A 23,175-nucleotide genomic window follows, 5' to 3' on the forward strand; every position below is an offset into this window, starting at 1 on the left:
AAAGTGAAAATCAGAGCTCAAAATCTAAGCCGTGCCAGCCAAAATAAAAATGTTACCATATATTTAAATAAATATTAAAATATAAAACAATATTATGCTTTAGTAACACTTATATTTTACCCAGGAAGGACAAAACACTTCCAAAGTTGTCAATATCCTTACAATTACACCCACGATAGTAAATTATTGTTACTGGGTTAAACTATTCTGTTTTGCTCATCAAGCAAGAGAGCAAACTTTCTAACTGTGCCACATTTATGGAATTGGCTGAAAAATGTTATCATTAATTTAAAAAAAAACTGTAGATGACATTAGTAAAAACTCTGTAAAATTACTCCATTTAAAAAAAAACAACCTAGGCATCTGCATTAAGATTTTTTTAAATGTTTATTTATTGCATTTGCTTGGAAAATAAAACAACATATGAAAGATAAATTTATCAAAAACAAGTCTTATGAGCAGGCATTTAAAATGTTTAACATTGGACTGATACAACAACAGAATGAATCTGTAAAAATTTGAAGGCAGAAAAGGTCTAATTCAGTTTAAAACAAAATACAAAACAACTTTATGAAATTTATTTTGCTCAGTCATGTGCTTTTTAAAAAGTTACGTGTATATTATTATGATTAAAACCATGGGGACCATTTTAAACACTTTTTCAAAAAATAAAGAGCATTCTACACTGTGCTATCCAATACAGTAGCCACTATCCACATGTGGCTATTTAAATTTAAATTTTAATTAGCCAAAATGAGATAAAATTTAGTTCCATTGTCTAATTAGCCACATCTCAAGTGCTCAAGAGCCACATGTGGCTAGTGAGTACCATACTGGACAACATAAAATTATAGAATACTAGCAACATAATGGAAAATTCTATTGGACACAGCTAGTCTAATAACTTTTATAAGCAACCATGACAATAAAGTTAACCACATAAATCTTGAAAAAAAATTGTAAATACGAAGTTTTGTTTTTGTAATTTTGCTTCTAATCCAGGCAATATTTCAGATACCACAAAATACAAATCGTATTTGAAATATGCATACACAATTTGAAATGTAACCCTGCCCAGGATATACAGACAGTCCCTGACTTAGGATTTTTCGACTTTATGATGGTGGGAAAGCAATACACATTCAATGCAAACTGTTCTTCAAATTTTGATTTTTTGATCTCCCAGGCTAGTGATATGCTAGTGATAGAGAGAGGAGAGAAAGAAGAGAGAGGAAAGAGAGAGAGACAAAATCGATGGGTTTATCCGGATGCAACCACAAGGAAGAGCTGTAATTTTACTTTTCCATATTAGCTCTATTACCAGTAGTTTGTAAAATTATTTGTGAAACCGAATAGTGAAGCCAAAGATTATCTCAGATGAATTAATCTGAGTAACTCTGGTCAAAACTCTTTTGCCCTGTATGGAAGATTTTTTTGGCTTGAGTTATCTACTTTTTAAGACCATTGTAGGCATAGCCTAGACATAAAAAGATATGCATAGAAATACTATAATTTTTTAAGCTAAAGACAACTAAGAGCAATTTACTTATTTGGTCAAGAGGGTCTTAAAAATTAAATCTCCTATCTTATCTTTATAAAGCTAATCATACCGTTTCACTAAAATTCTTTAAAAGTGGAACTTAATTTTCAAAAGATAAATCGTGAAAATTTGCATCTCTTCTACAAATTGACCAGATAAAACCATCTTAAATTGTCTCACAAATCACAAAAATAGCAAGACTTGTCAACTTTCACACAAATTATATTGTTTGACTGACCTACTTATTACTTTCTATGTAATTTATTCTTTGCTTTGTCAAAACGCTAAAGTTAATTAACGTCAATTATCTAAGACAAAGCCACGGGTCATGAGCCAATGGCCATAACTAAAGATTGAACTCACACAAGGAAAAAATTTGCCTTCTGAACAATAACTAAGAATGCTATAAAACACATGTAACTGGGGACTGCTCAATAAGCTGAAAGCTGAAAGATGGCATTATAACTGACAAAATGTTTCTTAAACACAAATGATCAAACAATGAAGTTATACAGTATTTTCTACGGCTGAAACATTCAAGAACTTTAAAATGAAGTGCTTAAGCTTAAAAGAAAATCCCATTCATTAGCGAAATGGAATTTTTTTTTAATTCTCCAATAACCCTACCAATATCCTTTAAGATCTATTTTTTCTAATTGAATTTCTGATCAAATTTTCCTTCATTTAAACATTGTAAGATTTAAATTTGCATGCATTCAAACTAGTAGGATCAATCAGAAAACACAGTAAACATATTAAACCTTCACTCACACATTTCAGAAACCCAAAAAAATGTTAGTGTCTGAATCTGGTCAGATTCTTTTTATTCATAGTGATCTATTCTTAAATTTAAATTTCTTCAATGCAATCAAAAAGTCTCCTGATAGGATTTTCCATGTTGACTCTTAGCAAACTTCTGTGATAAAATATTCTCAGGAGGTAATTAAAAGAATGCTATTCTTAGGAGTAAATCAAAAGAACACAGGTCTCATCTCTGGAAAGCTCAAGTCAAACAATACGGTGTCAATCCTATGAATCCCCTACTGATGGATGTATAGGAAAGCGAGCAGGGCATTTTGGTTATAGGTAAACCACACCTCCCTTCTGACTCAATGGAGCTTAGACCTAAGCTCCGCAGCGACAATTCACTTGAGAAATATTGAGTCTCCTACCTGCAGGTTCCCACAGTCGCCATTATGGTGTGCCTATCCAACTCTGGCTCTCTACCTCACCAGCTCTATCGGCATCACTGACGCTCAGATTTCACCTGTCATGAAGAGTCAAAGGTGCTATTCTCATTCTACTTTAAAACAGCAATGAAAACGACCTTTAGGAGTTTCCCACCACTCCCTTAATCAGAGGCTCTTATTGGAATACTGCCCATTACTTTGCTCGTGAGATGAAACATTACACATCTTCCTAATGCAATTCCGCCCCTTATGTGGGCAGAAATAGAACAGTGGCTATTTCTTCAGGTGTGAATGCAGAACTACACTGTCACTACAACAGACTAACTTTGGAATTATAATTTGAGAAACTTACAGGATAATGCAACAGTAAAAACAAACAAAACAAAATGAAACAAAACAAGTCGGCTGGCTGACATTCAAGTACTTCAGTCAGTGAAGTCAGGGTTGCCTGGCTCGGGCTCTGCTGAAGGGGTTGTTTCTGGAAGCGGCTGCGATTTGGACATGGACTTGTTCAAGTCATATCTAAGACTACGGATACAGCTGTTGATGGCTGTCACACACAACTTCCACGCAGATCCAGTTTCTGACAGATCACAAGCCGGGTAGACGTCTTGGAGAAACTCTGGTGGTAAAGTCCCAAAACATAAGTTATTTAGAAATCACTTCTCAGAGAAATGAATTTATTCAACTTTACTTCTATTGCTATGTCTATGAAAGGGTCATTAAGACTAACTAATTAAAACACATGGACTATAACTATTATTAAATTACTTGAAATCTTTTCATCTAAAAGGATAATAATATGAAATAGCACCATTCTTAAATCACAATAAAACAATATCCCATGATCTTGCTACATAACCAGAACGGAAATCCTCTGCTGCCATTAGCACCCAACATAGACTTCTCTTATTCTTAAATTGATCAAACAGGCATGTTATTCATTATACCAAATAGAGACATGCTAAAGCTTTGTAATGCACAAGAGGCTGCAGTGTCTTTCATACTTTTAGAGGCAAGATGCTATAATGCCAAATTTTTTGGTACTGCTTGGTTTATCTCAGACAAAAGGAATGAAGAGTCTTTATCTCACAGTTAGAGGAAAACTTCCGTAAGGGAAGGTGACAGAGCAACACAGCTCAAGGAGCACACTTAGAGAAGTGGGAGAACGGACAAAGGGAAAGTGGGGAAGAGAGGTGCTAACCAGAAGAGCAGAGCTGCCCTCAGATACTTTTCGAAGTAACTTCCTAAGTACCTTTGAGCTCTCAGAAAAGGATCTGGTGATCGCCAGCATTAGCTGGCTACCTTAATCTCATTTGTTTTTTGATAGGATTAATAGGCTGGGGAATCAGGACAATGCCATAAACTCAGCATATGTGTCCAAATTTTTTTGCAAGGCATGTGACAAAGTTAAAAAGCTGTCATACTCAAAGGACTAATTAATTAAGAGACCAGCAGTAGCCTGGAAGGAGGCTTTTGGTGGTGTGTCAGTGGATTCAGTAGCGGGCTCTACCTGCTGAACACTTTCATCAACAAAAACAAAGTCATGGAGAGCAGGCATGTCCCCTCTGCCCCGACAGTAAAGCTGGGGCGGATAACGAACAGACTGCAAGACAAACACGGCACCTGCGAAACTTTCAACAGGCTGCAACGAGGACCCTAAACTGGCTGATGTTTCCCAAAATGTGTTCTCTGAAACACTAGTCATAAAAGAAGTTTCTTGGGGCAAAGTTTCCGGTTGTGCAAATGAGAATTGCGACACCCCAGTCAGTTCCCACTGAAAACTCCCACAGTAAAGAGACGTGCTGATTCAAAGGTGAGATGCAGATGCGCTGGGAGGACTCATAAATGAGGAAGGTAGCAATGCATTAGACAACAGAGGGTCAGGATTGTGGAGATCTGGGCGGGCCTGACAGCTAAAGGCATTCAAAACATGTCTTAAAACTGAGTGAAACAGATCTATGGACTGAGGCCCTTGGGTGCCAGATCAAGATCTTTCCTAGCCATTTCACTAGAGAGCACATCATTCATGAAGCACCTATTAACATTCAGCTGTCTGAGAGAGCTCGTCAAGATGGCGGTGTGAGCAGACGTTGAACTCGTCTCCTCCCACGAACACAAACAGGTTACAACAATTTTTGGAACAATTACCCCGGATTGAAAACTGAAAACTTGATAAAAAAGAACCCCCACAACAAGGGACAGTCCTGACGAAGGCAGAAGAGACAGGAATTCCTTCTGGAGAGGAAAAAAGCCACCTTTGGGAGCAGCGGAGCTTCTCAGCTGGTCAGGAGGGAGCCACCCTAAGGTATGCAGCCCTCCCTGGAGGAGTGAGGTCTGGAGCAGGGGCGATAATGCTATAAGCATCCTTCAGACTCAGCCCAACTGAGACGGGGGTCTTACTGTCTGGCTTTGCTGGCTATCAACTGCAGCGAGGATACCCCCAGAAAAGCTATTGGCCAAAAGCCGAAAAGACCCGGGTCTTAAAGGGCCCACGCACAAACTCACTCATTGCAGCAACCTGAAATCACCAGAGAGAAGGCTGACAGTCCTTTGGTGAAACGACACTCACCTGGTGGGCTCTAGGGGCATCTTGGTGGGAGGAGGGACCTCTCCAGAGACTGAGACATTGGTGGGGGCCATTGTTCTGAGCTTGTCCAGGAGTGCTGACACGGACCCTGGTGGGGTCCATTGAGGTTCATCCTGTGGCCTGTTAGCCCAGGGGTCTGCCATGCCCACTAGAGCACAGATTTAATCCAGTTCAGCCAGGGCAGGCAACCCGCCCTAGGGACCAGCCCCACCTAACAGCAAGGCCTCAGGCTACTTTTCAGCCTGCATTGACTGGGTGCCTTGATCCTCTACAAGCAGGCAGGCAAGGGTGTCTGCCTCTGTGGGACAGGGCCTGTGTGAGGACAAGGTGAACTGTGGGGGGCATTAGTGGAGAGGTGGGGGCCTCTGCAGTGTGGCATCGGGGTACACTCCAGGGGGTTGAGAAGTGTGCATGGACCAGGACTGTGTTGACGGTGTATGTGGTACTGTGGGGTTTGAGGCTTATCAGCGGCAGAAGACCTGGGCTTCACAAATAGCCATAAAGGATCAGTGACAACATGGATGGACCTTGAGGGTATTACGCTGAGTGAAATAAGTCAGAGGGAGAAAGTCAAATTCCATATGATCTCACTCAGAAGATAACAACAACGACAAACAAACACATAGCATTGGAGATTGGACTGGTGGTTACCATAGGGGAAGGGAGGAGGGCAAAAGGGGTGATTAGGCTCACATGTGAGGGGATGCACTATAATTAGTTTTCAGGTGGTGAACATGATGTAATCTACACAGAAGTCAAAATATATTATGATGTACATCTGAAAATAAATAAATAACTAAGTAAATAAATAAAAACATTCAGCTGTCTTTAAGAACCATAGTTTGGAGAATGCTGCTCTACAAACAGGATTAAATGCAGGAGGAATAAATATAAAATCCTACACTTACAATAAAAAAATACCAACAGTATAAATAGGAACAGCCTAAACACTAACAATATAAGTACTGGTTAAATGTCAGTATATAGAAAAAAAGATCTAGGGGGTCTTAGTTGACAAATTTAAAAATGGCAAGTGCCATTTTAGGCTGTATTAACATTGACATAGGTCTTGGCAACAATTTTTTTAATCCGACACCAAAAGCAAAAATAAACAAGTGAGACTACATTAAACTAAAAAGCTTCTGTAGGGCCAGCCGGTGGCACAGCAGTTAAGTTCCCATGCTCCACTTCGGCGGCCCAGGATTTGCTAGTTCGGATCCCAGGTGCAGACCTACGCACTACTTGTCAAGCCATGCTGTGGCAGGCGTCTCACATACAAAGTAGAGGAAGATGGGGATGGATGTTAGCTCAGGGCCAGTCTTCCTCAGCAAAAAGAGGAGGATTGGCAGCAGATGTTAGCTCAGGGCTAATCTTCCTCAAAGTAAATAAATAAATACTAAGCTTCTGCACAGCAAATAAAGCCATAAAATGAAAAGGTAGCCTACTGAATGGGAGAAAATATTTGCGAACCATATATCTGATAAGGGGCTAATATTCAAAATATAGAAAGAACTCATACAACTCAACAGCAAAAATCAAACAATCTGATTAAAAAATAGGCAGAAGATCTGAATAGACATTTTTCCAAAGAAGATATACATATGGCTAAGAGACCCAAGAAAAGATACTCAACATCAGTAATCATCAGGGAAATGCACATCAAAACCACAGCGAGGTATCACCTCACAGCTGTTAGAACGGCTATCACCAAAAAGACAAGAAATAAGAGTGTTGGTGAGAACGTGGAGAAAAGGGAATCCTTGTCCACTGTCAGTGGGAATGTAAATTAGTGCAGCCACTATAGAAAACAGTATGGAGGTTCCTCGAAAAATTAAAAACAGAACTACCATATGATCCAGCAATTCCTCTTCTGGGTATTTATCAGAAGAAAACAAAAACATTAACTCAAAAAGATATCTGCACCCTCACGTTCATTGCAGCATGATTTACAACAGCCAAGACATGGAAGCAACTTGTGTCCATCAATGGATGAAGAAGTTGTGGTATATATGTATACAATGAAATATTATTCAGCCATAAAAAAGAATGAAATCTTGCCATTTGCGACAACATGGATGGAGCTTGAGAGCATTATGCTAAGTGAAATAAAAGAGAAAGACGGATACTGTACGATCTCTCTTATATGTGGAATCTAAAACAAAAACAAAAATCAAGCTCATAGATACCGAGAACAGATTAGTGGTTGCAAGACGTGGGGGTGAGGGGAGGGAGAAATGGGTGAAGGTATTCAAAAGGTAAAAAAACAAATAAAATGAATACATGTTGCAACATGTATATACATAAAAAAAATAAACTGAAAGAATGGCCTCTTTTGCAGGAGCGATTTTTCAGAGACCAAAAAGCCCAGTCCTCCTCCTAGGGCAGGAACTTCCTCTCCTCTCTGGTCACTCAGCCTTTGCTCTGACTCTCTTCATTCTCCAAGTTCATTTTGTCCTTATATTAAAGTAAAATATGCTTTCTTGTCAGCTTCTCCTCCTTGGGCCTGACTCTGCCCCCAGGACAACGATGATTCTACTGTATTCTCTCTGCTGAAATAACTCACATAGCTGCCCTTCAACAAAGGTGTAGAACCTTGAGTCTTATGGGAAATTTGTTACAATATGCCCTATGTGGATAGTACGCCAAACTCATGCTGAATGTTTTTTACTATAAAAGACATCTTCTTGATTTGTAATATAATTCAACAAGGGATAAAACAAAATGAAATACACAGAATAATATCTTTAGTCCACTTTTAAGGAACTCATCTATTTCAGATATTAAAGAACTATAAAAGTCACCTTTTTGTCCCTCACTTAAAAAATTTTTAATTAGAAAGACACTATTTCTTCTATAAACACCTTCATTTCCAAATTGGTTACAGACTCTGTGTTCTTTTTTTACCATAAGATAAGAGGAATTGGGTTTTGGTTTTTTGCCTGGTGGGTTAGCTCAGTGATGTTCAAACGGCAAATCGTGACCAATTACTAGGTCGTGAAATCAGTGACAGCAGCACTTTAAAAAAAGAATGTAACAGGATAGAAAACACTGGAATGTAATTCTCATAAAAAAGTATTGTTTTTGAAACTTGTGCTTCAGTTTTTTCAAAATCACACACACACATATACTGAGTCACAATGTAAAATGTATTTCTTACTAAGAGTTGCAGTAAAATTTTAAAAAGTTTGAAAACAATTGGATTAGATGATATCAAATGCTTATGAAAGGTGCTGTAAGCCAGGTTTCTTTAGTCTGAAACACAAGTGTTGTTCAAATTTGTTAGATACGAAACATGTGATGTGAAGGGAAGACCCAAGGAGGAACCAACTGAGATCAATCCGGGGCTCAGAACTCCATCTTCGCTGGGTACCAGGGACATGAGTAAGAAATATTCGGCTTCCTGCTTTGTCCAAATTGAAGATTTCACAGAATTGCTTTCGGAAGCTTTCTTACTTCATCTATATATGTCATAGATAAAGACCACACTCTGCTCATGTGCACGAGAAAAAGCTACCAAATTAACCTGCTGTGCTATTGTTGACACTTTTACAAACTGACAAAGCCCAGCAGCTTTCACCTTGATCCTCAGTAGAAGAAAGTGTTTGAGTTTCCATACGCCTGGCTGTCCATACCAGGGAGCCACAGTCAATAATGCCTTTCCTGTTCTAATAATACCATTCAAGACAGAGCAATTAGCCCTGAGAACCCAGGGGCAAAAAGAACCATGATTCCGAACCTGCTCCTTGCTAGACCCTAATGAGGGAATTAGTGAGGGCTCTGTCTCTCCTCCGAACACACACAAACTGAGTGGATTTCTCTTTCTGCCCTTCTCTAACGCAATTTGCTTTTATTTATTCTCACACACTTGACATGTAACAAGACACGTAACAAACCTCGGAGAGCGTTAATCCTGTTGGAGTTCAGGGCACCAATGCCCCGCCACACACTGCCGTAGACGTTACTTTTTATCAGGACCTCCTCTGAGAACAGGCTGCGAATAAGGAATCTGGCTGCCAGCTCTGGGCGAGGCCTCTCTTTTGCTACATTCAGAAGTGAAACTGGCATCCGTATATTTCTACTTGGATTTCCAAGATAGTCTTGAAGCAAAAGAGAAAGAAGAGGTCAATTTTCATGGCAGATTTTTAGGTTTTTAACAGGCTGTAATAGAAAGGGTGATTTTTCTGAATTTTTAAGCTCAAGAGTTTGAGAGGTTAAAAAAATTAAAGCCTGAAGTTTTTAGGCTATCATGAAACAGCATGAGAAATAAGGCAGGAATCACTGCGGATGTGATGACATGGGCTCTGATCGTTCGAGAGGACAATTCTCTGTTCTGCTGCCTTTTAGGATACGATCAGCTTTAACAGTACATTTAGTAAGAAATGCTATGTAATTTTAATGCATCGTTTTCCTACTTATAAAACGGGCATTTTCTTTTTTTTAAATGAGCCTTTTCAAAAATAAGCACCATGATTCTTACTGAAATATTTATAATTTTAAAAATGTAAATTTTTTTTGGTATTAGACTGATTTAAAAATCACCAAGTTCATCTTAGATATCATATTTTAGATAACTTATTTGAACTGAAAAATAAACGTTAAGTCTGTTTTCATTTCTCAACTCTACAGCCTAATCAACACCATCTCTCTTCAGTCCATAGTGATCCAAATTAACCAAACTGTACTTGAAAAATATATTTTACATATAATAAAGAATTATTTGAAGGAAATATATTAGAGAAAAATGATATGATTCTTACAAGTCAATAAGCATATTTTCCATCTTGGAACATCCATCATTTATTGGGTGATGGTATAAATTGCTGAATCCCACAGGTCCAAGATTTAGCAAGAGAGATTAAATTATTTAAAAATTCACTCAGTGGGTCCAAAGACTTAACTCTGGAAGATCAACCTAGCAATATTTATCAAGGGTCAGAAAAAAGGTTAATACTCTTTAACTTGGTAATTTGAATTCTGAGAATGTAACTTAAGAAAAGAATCCAAAATACATAAAAAGCTATATGAATGACAATTTTTTTGGCAGCATGATTTGCATAATTGATAATCCCCTCCAAAAAATCCTCAAAAAACTTTTGTAAAAACAACAAAAAGAGGGACATAGTTAAATAAATTAGGGTACACTTACTGGAGTGTTATATACCTGTTTAAAGCAATGATTATGAAGACTGGAGATTCTTGAGGAAAAACATATATCAAGTTTAAAAAGAAGAGTAATTATGTGGAAGCCATAATGTTTTAAAAGATTTGTAAGAAAAAAATTTAAATGTCCACAACAGTTTTTTTTTAGTGTGAGTCATTTCTCTGTGTGTGTTTGGGGTTTTTTTGGTGAGGAAGATTGGCCCTAACATCTGTTGCCAATCTTCCTCTCCTTTTTTTTTGTTTCCTCCCCAAAGCCCAAGTACACAGTGGTATATCCTAGTTGTAAGTTCTTCTAGTTCTTCTATGAGGGACGCTGCCTCAGCATGGCTTGATGAGCGGTGCATAGGTCCCCGGGCCACCAAACCTCGGGCTGCCAAAGCAGAGCATGCGAACTTAACCACTACACCACTAGGCCGGCCCCCACAACACTTTTTTAAGGTATCTTGACTGTGAGAGCTTTACTTCTCTCCTAAACATTTTCCAGTGTTTTAAATAAAATAGTCTAATAGACTACACACAAATTGGGGTGGCTTCCTGACTCACAATTGGCTTAGTTGCCCTGTCCCCTGGTTCGAGCTGAGTCAGGGGCAGAGACACGTGACCCAAGCTCCCCAAATTGGATACTTTCTCCTGGGGATCTGAACAGGGACAAGCGAAACCTAGAACCTAGATCTCATGGAAGCTGCAGACATGGAGCCCCAGAGCCCTCGATGGACCCCAGACACCACAGTCTTGGGGCCTCTCTGGCCCCTGCCTGCGGCTCGGTTAGTTGTTTGCTTCTTTAAATCTAGGAGCTATTCATCCAGTGATTTTTGTTCTAGTGGTTTAATTTAGCCAGAGTCTGGTTCTATGGTGTACAACCTGAACAAATATAGCAGTTATATCACTTTTGTAATGGAGAAAATCCACTATAAAGATACATCATTTAAATACTTCCTCTTGAACAGATTCACAGGTAGTATTCTACTTAGGGTTGACATGGGGGCAGGGGAGAGACAGAAAATAGTTTTTCTACCTCAGGTGCCATTAAACCCTAGCATCCTGGGGAAGACGCACTGGGAAGCATGAGTGGCAGGTGGCACAGTCACCTATGGAACCCACTGCCACTTGACACTGATGAAGCAGGACGTGCCTTGGGCAGACAGCTAGCATTCTGAGGAATAGGAGTCACTAATTCAAGTAGAAACTCTTTACGAGGCACGTGCAATGTGCCCAGCACATAGAGAGCAAGACCCCTGAATGCTTCTGGCTCATCCAGCTGTAGCTCCTTCTTGTTTTAATTTTTAAATTTTTTTTTTTTGAGGAAGAGTAGCCCTGAGCTAACATCTGCTGCCAATCCTCCTCTTTTTGCTGAGGAAGACTGGCCCTGAGCTGACATCCGTGCCCATCTTCCTCTACTTTATATGTGGGATGCCTACCACAGCATGGCGTGCCAAGCCGTGCCACGTCTGCACCCGGGATCCAAACCGGCAAACCCTGTGCCGCTGAAGGGAATGTGCGAACTTAACCGCTGCGCCACCGGGCGGGCCCCTGTAGCTCCTTCTTTACCTGCCTAACCTGAGAGGTCACACTGGCCAAAGGAGTCAGCTGAGAACTGCTCTCTGAAGGAAAAATGACAGATTTAGCTTGATGTTAAAAACTGTCAGTCTCAGAACTAGTATCTATATTTCATTAACTCATTAATATAAGAGATCAAGTTGTCTAGACTTATTATGAAAAATCTCAAACGTACATAATAGTAGAGAAAATAGGACAACGAGCCCCATAAATTCATCACCCAGATTCAACATTTATCATCAAAAGAACTTATTTTAGGGGCTGGCCCCGGTGGCGCAGCAGTTAAGTTCGCACGTTCCACTTCTTGGTGGCCAGGGTTTGCCGGTTCGGATCCCGGGTGCAGACACAGCACCGCTTGGGACACCATGCTGTAGTAGGTGTCCCACGTATAAAGCAGAGGAAGATGGGCACAGATGTTAGCTCAGGGCCAGTCTTCCTCAGCAAAAAGAGGAGGACTGGCAGTAGTTAGTGCAGGGCTAATCTTCCTCAAAAAGAACTTATTTTAAAACTCACCCAATGTTTCACCAGATGCCACAGAATTACCAGTGGCAGCTTCTCTCATTTCTTCAGGGAGAGCATTGTTGTGCTGCTGAGGATCTCCATCTTCTCCTGTTTCTACGGCAGCGGTTTGCTGAGCTAACTGGGAAGCGCCTTCACCGTCCTCGCCATCCCTTCTATTATCAGCATCTGCAGACGGTGGTGTATTGACAGTCTGCTGAAACACAAAATTGTATCTGTAAACAAAGTCCCATAGTGCGAAATACGGACACGCTCCATCATCTACCAGGGCCCCCAGGTTGGTGGGGAAGCAACTGTCTCTAGCAAGGTGGGTACAGGCTGCGAACATTGTGTGCCGTGATAAAAGCAGCACAGGTGTGGATCTTCCTCAAGCTGCCACGATGTGCTGCTTCTTGGGGGCCTTGGTAGCTCTCTCTAATGAACCGAATGATAACTGCTGGCACAAAATAAGTGCTTAATAAGCATTTCATGAATAAATGAGTTTCTTGAAGATGACAACTTTTTGTTTGTTTTTTAACGTGTTTGTTTGTTTTCTCTTTCCCCAGTGACTTTCAAATCTGGCTGTACATTCGAACACTTGAATCACCCTAGAGATTTATTTTTAAAGCTGTGCTTAAGCCCCGTGGGAGGGAGTGGGAGAGCTCAGGTGTTAATAACTTTTTTAAAGAGTGTCTCACGTGATTCTAATATATAATGAGGGTTGATGTCCAGGCTTCTCAAACTTCAATGTGCACACACGTCACCTGGCAGTCTTGCTAAAATGCAAATTCTGTCTCAGTGAGACTGGTGTGGAACTCAAGACTGTGTTTCTCACCAGCTTTCCAGCACTGCTGGGGCTGCGGGTCCGTGGACCCACGTTGAGCGGCGAGGACCTGCCCTCTCCTAGTCAGCTACACAGCAGGCACTCGGCAGATGCTGCTTCTCTTCTGACGCTGAAGCAAATATGCAAATGGCCATTTTCCAGGCAGTATCATAATTTTACATTCAAATGTTTGGGGTGCAATTTTTGTAGGATATAAAAGGGAATGTGAAAAATAAGCAGATTCGGTCTCAGACAGATGGTGCTTGAGCTACCACTGAAATCAAGCCGCTCACCAAGAAAACATAAGCTCGGCTACAGATATTCTTGGCAAATGGTTTCCATAAACTTACTCCGGAGACCCAGGAGTGACTAGACATGGTGAGAATAAAAGGAGGTTTTTAGAGAGGTGGAAGGAAATTAGGAATTGTCATTAAGTTAAATGCTTCGCCAGGAGAAGGCAACAGTCATGACAGTCTTCCCTACTGGCCCATTCCCGTTAAAAAATCTCTACTGCACCCTGAACACAGAATGGATGAGAGGGAAGCCAGAGTCCTGTTTACCATGTAACGATACAGAGCATAAAAGATCTCTGAGAGCTTAACCTCATGTCTATGCATTATTTTCACCAGGTTCTGCCATCACTGAAAGTGAGCAAGTAATAAAGTGCCTTCCTTTTCTCTTGTGCCATCCTTAACTGCCACTAGAACAGCTAAGCAGCGCCAGGCTGCTCTTTTCTGTGTTACTCAGTGGGATACTAAAAAAGACTTGCCAAATATCTTTGCAGCTGAAACCTTTTTCTAGTCTAGCCATTGGCTTCAAATATACTAATTATAACACTCTGGTTGATTTATCTTAGGGCAATTTTGATGGAACATAAATATCAAAGAGTGAAATAAACAGGCAATATGATTTGAGAGACGTACCCTGCCCCTAAATTAAATAAACTAGATGGCAAGCACGTGGCCTGAGGAACCTGCATGTCATGCTATCAGTTCTGGAGTTGTTCACAGGACGCACTTATACAGCAGCAGCCATAGTTAGATGGAAAAGAACTTACTGTCATTTTTCTGGCTTCGAAACATAAATAGCGGATCAGAGAATGGATATCGGCAACACAGTTTTTCCAGTCTTCTCCACATTCACGCAAGTCATGGTTGGGAAAAATTGTTGCCAGATATTCTGCAAATAGCAGAAAGCATTCATGAAATTAAAAAAAATAATAAACTGATGAGAAATTTTTTATTTAAAATACTGAAATTTTCCCTTTTTAATTGTCATTCCTTTCTCTCTTTCTGAGAGTTGAGAAATTCCACCCAAAGAGGATGCTTTGCTGAATATCTCAATGTGCAACTGCATAAAACACTGACCTAGGGAGCCAAAAGTGAAGTTTTGGTGCTTAAAAAAGGCAAGTAACCAAAAGTCAACTATTTCAGGGTGCTAATGCCATTTAATAACCCCATGGATAAGTTACAACTAAGAATAAAAGGAAATCTGTAAAGAGAAAATGGTGTTATTGCAAACATTTTTACACCAGGGTCTATTTATCTGTGCATATTACATGTCTGTCTTCCCCATAAGCTATTCCCTCTGCCTGGAACACCCTTCCTATTTTCTTTACCTAGCTAAGGAACCCTTCCAAATCTAGCTCAGAAGTCTTGTCTTTAGTAAGCCTTCCCTAACAAGTAGTTGCTCTGCTCTCTGAGCCCCCACACTACCACACTGGACTGGAATGGATCTGTTTCCTCCAACGGGTCCCTTTCTAGACTATGAACTCCTCGTGGGCAGAAGTACTTATTCATTGTTGTATCCTCAGCGCCTCTGAATTCTAAGAACTCCATACACATTCCTGGAAGGCAGGAAGGCAGGAGGCTAAAGTGGATTAATCATGAGATTCTACTTCTGTGTTGCCAGTTACTAGCACTGAAATATGTTTTATTCTTCCACCTTTTTTTTGGCTTTTTCTTTATTTTTTAGTACCTAGTTTCAGCACTGAAGAATTGCCTTAGTACTAACCATAAGCAACTATAATCAATAAAGTTTGTCTTATTCCACCAGTCTATAGACAAGCTTTATTCTTTAGAAGTTGTTATTCATTACATACTATTCAATTATAAAATCTAGGTCAGACAGGTAAAAAAATGAACAGTTCTAAGATTTACACAGACTTCATCATTATTTCTTCAACTGCTATTAACATTCATCAGATGACTAAATGATGATAAAACAAGATTCCATAATGACTTTACATACCTCTTAATGCAGCTATTTTGTTTGGATCTAGGGGTTGGCAGCCTTGGGAAGTGATACCTACGGAGCTGCAAATCAGAACTTCCTTGGAGAACAAAACACGAACCAAGTAGCAGGCTGCGTGCTCAGGTGTGGTCTTCTTTTGTGCAGCCACCAAATGACTACCAAGTATTCTGACATTTCTCCTTGGATCACCAAGATAGCCTTTAAAAATACAGAGAAAAAGTAAAATCCTCATTTTTTCATGCAAGGCTACCATGAAAGTGCCTAAGAAAATTAAACTGATTGATTTCTAATTCACAAATTTCTACTTGGGTGAATTTTTTTCTACATTTCTCTCTTCTTTTCCTTAAATGAATCTCTTTCCGCATAACTGTTAGCATTTTTCACCTTTGCTAGTCTTGAATTTGCTATACTTGAAACAATCTGTTCATTGTCTTGAATAAATTTAATTCTTAGGGGGCAGGTGCATATGTAAACATGTTGCTCTGCGATCCCACTGCTCCCTTTTACCCTCTAAAAGTACACTCAGAGCTATATTTCTTAGCGAGTATATGTTCCGTGAAGACAGTTTGAAAAGTATGGGTGGGTATAATTGAGAAAACTTGAAAATTTATTGAGTATCTACCATATATCAGGCACTGTGCTACTAAATACGTTACATCTATAAGTCATCCTAACAACTTATTCCCACTTAGCAGATGAGAAACTGAGGCCCAGAAAAGATAAGTTATTTGAACAAGATCACATTGCTAGTTACAGAGCCAGTTTTAAAATCTAAGTCTGTCTGTTTCCAAGCCAAGTGCTCTGAACCATCAACCTTCTGCTAACGTCGTCCATTCTTTTTTCTATTTCTTTTTTTAAAACACGAAATTGAAATCATACTTTACATAGAGTTTGAATCTTGCTTTTTCAGTTAACACTATATTTTGAGCATTTCTCTATTTTCTTTTGTTTTCTTTCATGTCTGCCTCCCTGTCATCATGATTTTCCTGACTGGTGACATTTGCATTGCACTTATGTTCTGGGCATTGTGTTAAGAGCTTTAAACGAATTCTCCCATTTGAGCCTCACAATTCTATGAGGTAGGTACTATAATTTTTGTCACTTCACAGATGAAGAAACTAATATTTGGGTGATAGGAGTGGCTTAAGTTCACACGGTTAGTAAGACAAAGAGCCGGGATTTGAACCCAGGCAGTCTGACTCAGGAGCCCATGCTCTTAACCATCGTGCTTTACGGCCTCATGTACTGTCGACACAGCAGGAGTCACTTAACTAATTCCCTATGGTTGCTTATTTGGCTGTTTCCAATTTTTCATGATTCTGTAAAGAACATTTTTGTACCAAAATTTTAATACAAATCTTTTTTTAAATTATGCCTTCTGATAGAAGTGGGATTACTGAGTCTACTGGCATATTTTTATGAATTTTTATACAAATTACCCTTCAGAAAGTTTTCACCAATTTATACTTTGTGTGTGTGTGTGTGTGTGTGTGTGTGAGAGAGAGGAGAAATGGCCCTGAGCTAACATCTGTGCCAATCTTCCTCTATTTTATGTGGGATACCACCACAGCGTGGCTTGATGAGTGGTGCTAGGTCCGCACCCAGGATCCGAACTTGCGAACCCCAGGCTGCTGAAGTGGAGTGTGCGAATTTAACCACTATGCCACCAGGCAAGCCCCTACTAATTTATACTTCTAACAACAGCATATCATAGTGCCCATTTGGAAGAAAGAGCACAATTTTTAAAGTTTCTCCTCATTTGGGTAACAAAATAATTTAAAGCAAAAGGGTCTCCTCTAGGACAAAAGTCAGCAAACAATAGCCCACAGGCCAATGCCATCACTGGTTTTTGTAACTAAAGTTGTATTGGAATACAGTCACGCCCATTCATTTGCCTACATCTGTGGCTGCTTTCATGCTAAAACAGCAGAGTTGAACAGTTGTGACAGAAACCAGATGGCCCACAAAGCCTAAAATAGTTACTGTCTAGCCCTTAACAGAAAAAGTTTGCTGAGCCCTGCACTAGGATATTAATAAGATATTAGCTACTTAGAAGTAGAGACACAGAGGAGCTATAAAATATTAGGAAGGCTTTCCCTTAGAGGCCACGGAACCTGGGGTCTCCTCATGTCTGCCACTGTGGTGTGGCAGGCAATACAAGAGACTGTTAAGAAACATGAGCTTTAAAGTCAGAGAACTGGGTTAGAGTTCCAGAACTGGCACTCACCAGCTCTGTGAATTTGGGAATGGGGCTAATAAAAGTACCTACACCGTGAGGTCATTATGAGTGTTAGTGGAGAAGAGGCATGTCGGTTGATTAGCACAGTGCCTGGCACATAGCAGACACTCCATAAACGTTAGCCATCTTTATTAATAACACCTAAAACCAGCCTCAAAATAGGAAATAAACATCTTCCATTAGCTTGTATAAAGAATGTTGAGGAATATAGGTTAAATAGTGCCACTTGTAATATGTGTCATTTCACACTCACCGAAGTTGCAAGGGAGGCAGGAAGAAGATGAGGAAGAATCTTGGCTACTGTCACTATCCAATACGGTTGAGTGATTCACTGTTTCAAAGTTGTTTTCCATCCTGTTGTCTATTTTTACCAATACATCTACAGGTAAAAGTGCTGAAAGAAAAGAATTCTCAACCAAAATTCTATATTCAGCAAACTATCCTTCAAGTCTAAAGGGGAAATAAACACATTCTCAGACAAAAGAAAACTAAAAGTATTTGTCACTAGCAGACTTACTCTTAAAGAATGGCTAAAGGAAGGTCTTCAAACAGAAAGGTTATGATGACAGAAGGAATCTTAAAGCATCAGGAAGGAAGGAGGAACAACAGAAAGAGCAGAGGTACGCATGCAGAGAAACTCAATCATCCATACATTGCCGGGGGAGAGGTAAAATGGACCAGCCACACTGGAAAACAGTCTTGCAGTTTCTTACAAAACTAAACATGCTATAATAACCACATGACACAGCAATTTCACTCTTGGGCATTTATCCCAGAGAAATAAAAGCTTGTAATGACACAAAAACCTGCACATGAGTGTTCCTAGCAGCTTTATTTGTAATAGCCAAAAACTGTAGTAAACAACCCAGATGTCCTTCAACAGGTAAATGGTTAAACTGTGGTAAATCTGATGCCATAGAATTCTACTCAACAATAAAAAGGAATAAAGAACAGAAAGAGCAGAAATATGGGTGAATACAATACTATTCTGAGTTGTGTAAATCATATGTGATGACTGAAACAAAAATGGAAACACCATCTGACACCAAAGACAATGACAGTTAAAAGTGAGGAGGGCTGGGATCTGCCCTGTGGCCTAGAGGTTAAGTTTGGTACATTCCACTTAGGTGGCCCGGGTTCACAGGTTCAGATCCCAGGCACGGACCTATACCACTCATCACCCATGCTGTGGCAGTGACCCACATACAAAATAGAGGAAGATTGGCACAGATGTTAGCTCAGGAACAATCTTCCTCAAGCAAAAAGAGGAAGATTAGTAACAAATGTTAGCTCAAGGCGAATCTTCCTTAACAAAACAAAAAAAAGTGAGTAGGACAAAGGAACCTAAGTGGAATTAAAGTTTCCACACTTCATTCTCAGTGGTAAAATGCTGATACCAGTAGACTATGGTAAGCCACATGCATATAGTAACACTCAGAGCAACCACTAGGAAAACTGTACAAAGCAATACACTCGAAGACATAAATCAAGATGGAATACTATAGGGGGCCAGCCCTGTGGCTTAGTAGTTAAGTTTGGCACACTTTGTTTCGGTGGCCCAGGTTTGCAGGTTCAGATCCCAGGCGCAGACCTACACCACTTGTCAGCCATGCTGTGTCAGTGACCCACATACAAAATAGAGGAAGACTGGCACAGATGTTAGCTCAGGGACAATCTTCCTCAAGCAAAAAGAAAAAAAAAGGAATACTAGAAAATATTCAGGTAATCCACAGTAAGGCAAGAAAGAGAAACAGAGGAATGAAAAACAGAGGAAACAAAGTGAAAAATAATAAAATGACAGACAATTAAAAATTACTTTAAATGTAAATAACCATATCAATTAAATGGCAGCAATTGATAAAGTAGATAAAAATCAAGACCCAACTATATGCTGTTTACAAGAAGTTCTACAAATTCAATGATATAGGTAGACTGAAACTAAAAAGATGGGAAAATATATACCATGAAAATAGTAATCCAAAAAAAGAGCAGACTAGCTATATTTATATCAGACAAAGTAGACTTCAGAGCAAAGAAAGTTACTGAAGACAAATAAGGATGAAATGATCAAGCCCCAGGAAGACATAATTACCTTCAACACACCAAACCATGAGTCTCAAAATACATGAAGCAAAAACCGAAAGACCTCAAAGCAGAAATAATCAAATCCAGAATTACAGTTGAAGATGTCAACACTCCCCTCTCAGCAACTGATAGAACAACCAGACCAAAAATTAGCAAGTATATAGAAGACCTGAACAACACAGTCAACCAACAGGATTCTCATTATAGAACATTCCACCCAATAAAAGCAGAATACATACTTTTTTCAAATGCCTGTGAATCATTCACCAAGACAGACCACATCCTGGGCTATAGAAAAATCTCAACAAATTTAAAAGAAATGAAAGCATATAGAGTATATTTTCTGATCATAATGGAATCAAACTGGAAATGAATAATAGAAAGACAAGAAGAAAATCTTTAAACATTTGGAAATTAAACAGCACACTTCTAAATAATACATGCATCAAAGAGAAAGTTTCCAAGAAAATAATAAAGTACGTAGGACTTAATGAAAATACAACTTACCAAAATATATGGGATGCAACTAAAGCAGTATTAAAGTGAAATTTATAGCACTAAATGCTTACATTAGAAAAGAGGACAGGGAGCCGGCCCCACAGCCAAATGGTTATGTTCGCACACTCTGCTTTGGTGGCCCACGGTTTTGCCAGTTTGGATCCTGGGCGCAGACCTAGCATGGCTCATCAAGCCATGATGAGGCAGCGTCCCATATAGCAGAGCCAGAAGGACCTACAGGAAGAATATACAACTATGTACTGGGGGACTTTGGGGAAAAGGAAAAAAAAGATTGGCAACAGATGTTAAGCTCAGGTGCTAATCTTAAAAAAAAGAAAGAAAATGAAAGAGGAGGGGGTCTCAAATCTATAAATCTACACCAAAAAATAAGACTAGAAAAGTAAAATAAACCCAAAATAAGAAAAAAAGAAAAACAAGGAATAATACAGAGCAGAAATCAATGAAACTGAAAATATAAAAACAATAGGAAATCAATGAAACAAAAAGTTGGTGCCTCAAAAAGATTAATAAAGCTAATAAACCTCTAGAAAAACTTACGAAAATAAAAAGAGATGATGCAAATCATCAATATCAGGAATGAAACAGGATATCACTACAGATCCAGAAGCAATTAAAAGGATAATAAGGAATACTACAAACCACTTTACACTCATAAATTTGATAACTTAGAAGAAATGGGCCAATTCCTTCAAAATTACAAATACCATAACTCATCCTAAATGATATAGATAATCTAAATAGTCCTATAACCATCAAAGAAATTGAATTTGCAATTAAAAAGCTCCCAAAAAGGAATCTACAGGTCTAGATGATTTTACTGGAGATTTTAACCAAATATTTAAAGAATTAACAGTAATTTTTCACATACTCTTCCACAGAAGAGGAGGAAAAACCCTTACTCATTTTATGAAGCTACTATGCCCTGATACTAAAACCAGACAAAGATAGTACCAAAAAAGAAAGATAAAGACCAATATCTTTCATGAACTTGGACACAAAAATTCTTAATCAAATATTTGCAAACCAAATCAATAATGTATTCAAAGAATTATGCAACAGAACCAAGTGGGATTTATCCCAGGTACGCAAGGCTAGTTCAACAATGAAAAATCAATCCATATCAACAGGCTAAAGAGAAACCATGTGATCATTGACATAGAAAAATTGTCTGCCAAAACCCAATACCCATTATTGATAAAAACTCTCAGCAAGTTAGGAATAGAGGGAAATTGCCTCAAATTAATAAAGATCATCTATCAAAAACCTACAGTTAACATCATACTAAATGGTGAAAGACTGAATGCTTTTTCCCTAAGATCAGAAACAAGGCAAAGATGTCCATTCTCACCACTTTTATTCAACATAACACTGGAAGTTCTAGTCTACTGCAATAATGCAAGAAAAAGGAATAAAAGGCATATAGATTGGACAGGAAAAGATAAAACAGTCCCTATTTGTAGACGTCGTAATACAGAAAGATGGCTATATAGAAAATCCCAAGGAATTGCCAAAAAAAGACTCCTAAAACTAATAAGTGAGCTCATCAATGTCACAAGATGCAAGATCAACATTCACAAATCAAGCTTATTTCTATAGACTAACAGTGAAAATGTGTAAACCAAAATTTAAAACATAATAACATTTACAGCATCGCCAAAGAAAATGAAACACTTAGGTAAAACCTTATTTTTAAAAAATGTACAGAATCTGTATCCTGAAAATTAGAAAATGATGACAAAAGAAATCAATAATATTGTATTAATAATATGTAAGAATAATATGTATTAATAAATACAGACATACAATGCTCATGGATGAGAAGACAGCATACTAAAGATATCAGTTCTTCTCAAGTTGATCTGTAGATTTAATGCAATTCCTATCAAAATCCCAGCAAGTTTTTTGGAAACATAAACAAAGTTATTCTAAAATTAGCATGGTTGGAGCCGGCCCCATGGCAGAGTGGTTAAGTTTGCGCACTCTGCTGCGGTGGCCCAGGGTTTCAGCGGTTTGAATGCTGGGTGCAGACATGGTACCACTCATCAGGCCGTGCTGAGGCGGCATCCCACATGCCACACAGCTTGAAGGACCCACAACTAAAAAAAATACACAACTATGTACCTGGGGGGCTTTGGGAGAAAAAGGAAAAATAAAATCTTAAAAATAAATTAATTAATTAATTTAATTTAATTAGCATGGAAAGGCACAGAACTTAGAATAGCTGCAACGATTTTGAAAAAAAAAGAACAAAGTAGGAGGAATCATTCTACCTGAAGTTAAGGCATAATCATGACATTGTGGTTTGCCAGGGGGATAGAAACATAGATCAGTGGAACACAAGAGAGAAACCAAAAACAGACCTACACAAATATGCCTAATTAGTTTTTGATTAAGGTACAAAAGTAAGTCAGTGAAGGAAAGATAGCCATTCAAAAAATGGTGCTGCAGCAACAGGATATCCATAGGCGGAAAAAAAAAAAGAACCTCAACCTAAATCTCACATCTTATATAAAATTAACTCAAATGGATCAAAAATGTATATGTGAGATATAGAATATAAAACTTTTAGAAAAAACAAAAGAGAAAAAAGAGTTCACAGACTTGACACCAGAAGTAGAATCCCTAAAAGGAAAAGTTGATACATTGAACCTCACGAAAATTAAAAACTTTCATTCTGCGAAAAAACCTGTAGAGAGGAGGAAAAGGTAAGCTGCAGACAGG

At 38.8% G+C, this 23,175-nt stretch overlaps 1 protein-coding gene across 1 annotated transcript in view; it reads right to left on the reverse strand.

The window, feature by feature from the left end:
• Positions 1 to 362: 362 nt before the first annotated feature.
• BEND2 (BEN domain containing 2) overlaps positions 363 to 23,175 on the reverse strand; it is a 55,355-nt gene continuing 32,542 nt past the window's right edge. Inside the window, exons 13-18 of the mRNA XM_070257127.1 lie at positions 18,104 to 18,244; positions 15,609 to 15,809; positions 14,416 to 14,537; positions 12,551 to 12,752; positions 9,214 to 9,417; positions 363 to 3,352 (exon numbers count right to left, since the gene is read on the reverse strand). Of these exons, the coding sequence (XP_070113228.1) occupies positions 3,156 to 3,352; positions 9,214 to 9,417; positions 12,551 to 12,752; positions 14,416 to 14,537; positions 15,609 to 15,809; positions 18,104 to 18,244 (1,067 nt within the window). The 3' untranslated portion in view covers positions 363 to 3,155. The remainder of the gene's footprint in view (positions 3,353 to 9,213; positions 9,418 to 12,550; positions 12,753 to 14,415; positions 14,538 to 15,608; positions 15,810 to 18,103; positions 18,245 to 23,175) is intronic.

This window comes from Equus caballus, chromosome X, assembly GCF_041296265.1.
Source record: "Equus caballus isolate H_3958 breed thoroughbred chromosome X, TB-T2T, whole genome shotgun sequence".
Taxonomy (NCBI): domain Eukaryota; kingdom Metazoa; phylum Chordata; class Mammalia; order Perissodactyla; family Equidae; genus Equus; species Equus caballus.